This window comes from Lathyrus oleraceus, chromosome 7, assembly GCF_024323335.1.
Source record: "Lathyrus oleraceus cultivar Zhongwan6 chromosome 7, CAAS_Psat_ZW6_1.0, whole genome shotgun sequence".
NCBI lineage: Eukaryota > Viridiplantae > Streptophyta > Magnoliopsida > Fabales > Fabaceae > Lathyrus > Lathyrus oleraceus.
The window spans coordinates 206,782,632-206,786,946 of record NC_066585.1 but is presented as its reverse complement, the minus strand read 5'-3'; the positions used below and the strand labels follow the sequence as shown (position 1 = coordinate 206,786,946).

Here is a 4,315-nt window from a genome sequence, read left to right as displayed (position 1 = left end):
AAAAATAATATAAATTTTTATTTACTTTTTAATTAAGAAAACAATAAGATGTTTCTAAAAAAAATAAAATAAAATAAAATCATTACACAAATAACCTATCCGTCATTTTCTCATTTTTATAAAAATAAATAATTGTATCACATATAGACTCAGTCCTTTAAAAATGTCTGATAATATGACATTGGGAATGAAATTCACATTAAAAACACAAAAAATATAAGTTCATCTGCTAACTATTTAATTGAAAATATAATTTTAAGAATGCATTTATCAAAGTTTATAATCTATTTTATTGATGTTCATAATCTTAAAAACTAAATATTTTATCCAATACTTTTTATATATAATAATTTTTAAAATCACTATGATAGTCAAGATGTAAAAAAATTGAATTTACTATTTTTCCACCATAAATTAGTAGCAGCATACTTTTTTTTTGTCAATTTGGATTAGAAATTCATATTTCCAATTCAAAATGACCAAAATGATTTTCCATGGTCTACAATGTACTAAAAGCAAAAGATCATGTCTTAAAGTGATAAGAAGCCTTGAATTCTTTTTTGACCCATCCTAGCCACACAATAAACTATAACATTAATTGTTACAAAAACATAGATAATTAAATAAGAAATTAATATTTTTGTTATATGAAAAAAAAATCAATATGATTTCAGACATTTGATGTTTTACTTTTTAAATTACTATTAATAGTCATATATGGAAACACCATTTAAACCTCAAGGTTTATTCAATGTTTTTGTAAAAATTAATTGTATTTAACATAACTACATAATTTAGCTTATTATTATTATTATTATTATTATTATTATTATTATTATTATTATTATTATTATTATTATTATTATTATTATTATTATTATTATTATTATTATTATTATTATTATTATTATTTGTTAAATGACATTTGCCAAGATGCCAACCAACATCTCCAATCATAATGTCTTTTTTTTTCACTTTTGTTGCAGCTTTTTGTAGTTTTGGGATAGAAATATACAGCACCACAAAACACCTTTAACGAATTTAAAAATGTATATATAGTGAATGTATTTTTGAATTTTTAAAAACTTAATTAAACATGACGAAATTACACTCTCCATTAGTATTAATTTGAATGAACAATAAGAGATGATTTTTGGGGCAAAAAAATAGGTTAGTTGAAAAGTTGCTACTATGATGATAAACAGAAAAGGTGGAAGAGCTTGTGTAATAATTGCACATCACAAGTTCACATTTATTAGAATTAAACCATTCCTTGAATATGTGCATGACACAAAGTGATATTCAGATGTTGATGCCCACATGAAAGGAAATTATGGCTCCTTTTTTGGTTATACTTTGAATTGCAACAAATTTCACATTGATGGGTATGGGATAATATTGTTCAGACAAGATTTTAATTTATAATACCTGTAGCTTTACATTATTTCCCTCCCATTTCTAATACCGTAACTTCTGCACAAAATTTAAAATTTAATTTTAGATAAATTGATCGTAGTTTAACTCAGACAAAATAAATAGAAATTCTATTAAATTATGACAAATTTTGAATCATGTACAGTAGTCTGTTTTGCACGTTATCACGTAAAATCATGAATACGAAGAATACAAGTGAATAGAGTTATGGCTAAGCATGACATGATTTTTCTATGATAAAGGCAAGGCAAGCATGTCTTATAGTAATTAATGACCACCATGGTCTCTCCTCTTGATGGCAATCATAAAAGATTAAAAACCAAAAACATGATTAAGTCTTTATAAAGTGATGAATTTAATAACAGTACACATACCTTTTTGAAGAGATAGGGGCCACCTAGTAGCAACATTTTAACATTAAAAGTAGTAACATTTTAACTTTGAAATTTCAAAAATCTCAACAACAAAAAAAAACAGACAGAAATCATGAAAGCCAAAGCAAAAGATAAGTGTTGTGTTACAATAAAGAATGGGAGAAAAGGAAAGAAGCACGTTGTGAAGTCACAAACTGAACCAAAAAGCACTTCTTCACTGTTAACATCACAAATGAAAATTCTTTGCTCTCTTCCTCCATCTCTTTCATATTTTCACTTTTCTTTGTTCATGCAAGATCCAAAGAACGATTCAAACACAAGGTAATTAATCTATACTATATACTATATACACCTCCCTTATATTAAACATTTTTATTATTAGTGTGATCATGTATAATTAGAAGATTATATGCTCTTTTTTTATAGTTAATTGTTGAGAAAATTCCCACATTAATTATTCCTTTTAAATTCTATACTAAATTTAACACTTTCTCATGTTAGTTAAAAATTGGGGGGTAGCAATAGCATTAACTTGTTTATATAATGTATATATAGTGTTTAGTTTCTTAAATTTCATAATGTTAATTATAAATTCTTACTAAATTCAATTATCTGGCTTACCAGCTTTATAGTTTTCTTCAACAATAAACCTAAATTTGGAATTTCCATTATGGAATAAAACCAAGATTTAGTTTTTGTTAAAAACCTAAACCTCATCATAAATATCATATAGTTAATCTCTAAGATTCTAAAATAACTTGAAATTATTTTCCATTGCATAATTGGAATTCTAAAATGCATGTAGTAGCTTCACCTTCACCTCAAGAAATTCTTATGCATCATGATATTCATTTGATTTCAAGATGCAGGAAGCCATGGTATCAAAGAGCAATAGATGTGACAAGTTTATGGAAAATAATTTCAAAATCAACACAAATTTCATCATCAAATAACTCATCAAGTTTATGGAAAACAATTCCGAAACCGCCGCAAGGTCCTACAACAAGTCCTAGCAATAAGGCCAAGCTAAGAAAATGCAAATCTCTAAAGGTAGCAACATCTTTCACTAGGGTTTGTTTATGTGCTCCTATTTATTCATACAATGAGATTTTGAGAAATGAGGTTCCCCCTAGAAGAAGTAATAGTTATCCTCGATCGTCGTCGAAACCGTTGCAAAATGGATCCATTGAAAGAATTCATAGTGCTAGGGTTAGCATGGAGGGGTCAAGAAGAGTTTTTAGAGGTAAATCATTGAATGATGATGTTTTGATGAGAAGGTTTGTGATTGAGGAAGAAGCTATGATGCAAATTAGAAGAAGAAATCAAATGGAAGTTATTAGGAAAAGGAGTATGATGAGAAGAAAAAAGATTGGGCCTAGTCCTCTTAGTAGAATGGTTATGGCTAATGATTTTATTGATTAGTCTAAATCTTGTAATGTTTAATCCATAATTGGTGATTTTGTGATTCATCTTTTTTTTTGTTTTTTTTTGGACTCTCTCTTCTTTTGAAGTCCATCTTGTTTGATGAGGTTTTTCATCTTATAATCTGTGGCCTTGGGGCTAGGCCCAACAAGTTATATTTTATGGCCCAATTTTAAGTGGTTTTGATTTAATGGTTATGGTTATGTATGTATAGTATAGCATCACAATGTTAATTTCATTTTTCTATATTCTTTTCCTTCTATTTTTACATAAAGAAAGTTATGCATTTCAATTTCATTGATGTGAGAAATAAAAGTTGGAACATGATTAAATACTTGAAGATCATTGCTATATGTAGTCACTGTACGCGAGTACCTTTTTTAGTTTGTCTAAAATATAACTCAACCAACAAACATAAACACATGGAACTAAAATTGCGGATTGTGGTTGTAACTGGGAATGGTCAGTTGGCTTGTTGGGAGGACTGCTGGCCGAAAATGCATTCATTCAGTTGGAGGATTTAATGTCTACTTTGGATTAGGTTACTATTGTCTGCCATACCGAGGATGTCGTGGAGGGATAAGATTGGTTTTTCGGTTAGAAGCAGTTATCCGATGTTGGTTTTTCTATACTTCTAGTTTTTTTTTCGGGGAAGATTGGATAGGGGATCCTTGTCGAGTTTGGGCTTTTAGGTCTTCTCTGTTTTTCTTGTTTCTTTCTCTTCTTGTATCAAGGATTGTGTACATCTTATGTTCCTCATAGAAAAAAATCAAAGTACCATGTTGATTTCTTTTTTGACAATTTTAAAAGCCCACTTTATACATTAGATATAACTTAAATTACCATTAAATAAAAAAAATTGTATAAGTCTTTGCAGTATATATATATATATATATATATATATATATATATATATATATATATATATATTATATATATATATATATATATATATATATATATATATATATATATATATATATATATATATATATATATATATATATATATATATATAATATATATATATATATATATATATATATATATATTGCTTTTGATTAATTAGTTAAGTATGATTTTGT

The 4,315-nt window shown here is 26.8% G+C and overlaps 1 protein-coding gene across 2 annotated transcripts; it reads left to right on the top strand.

The window, feature by feature from the left end:
• The first annotated feature begins 1,875 nt into the window (after nt 1-1,875).
• Nucleotides 1,876-3,527, top strand: LOC127107343 (uncharacterized). Of its 2 annotated transcripts, none has more exons than XM_051044633.1 (2): nt 1,876-2,129; nt 2,672-3,527. In XM_051044633.1, the coding sequence occupies exons 1-2, from the start codon at nt 1,921-1,923 to the stop codon at nt 3,228-3,230; spliced, it is 768 nt and encodes a 255-aa protein (XP_050900590.1). In that variant the 5' UTR covers nt 1,876-1,920; the 3' UTR covers nt 3,231-3,527. The 2 variants fall into 2 exon arrangements, with proteins under 2 accessions (XP_050900590.1, XP_050900591.1); XM_051044634.1 differs by having other exon boundaries at nt 1,880-2,129; nt 2,678-3,527.
• Nucleotides 3,528-4,315: the final 788 nt, after the last annotated feature.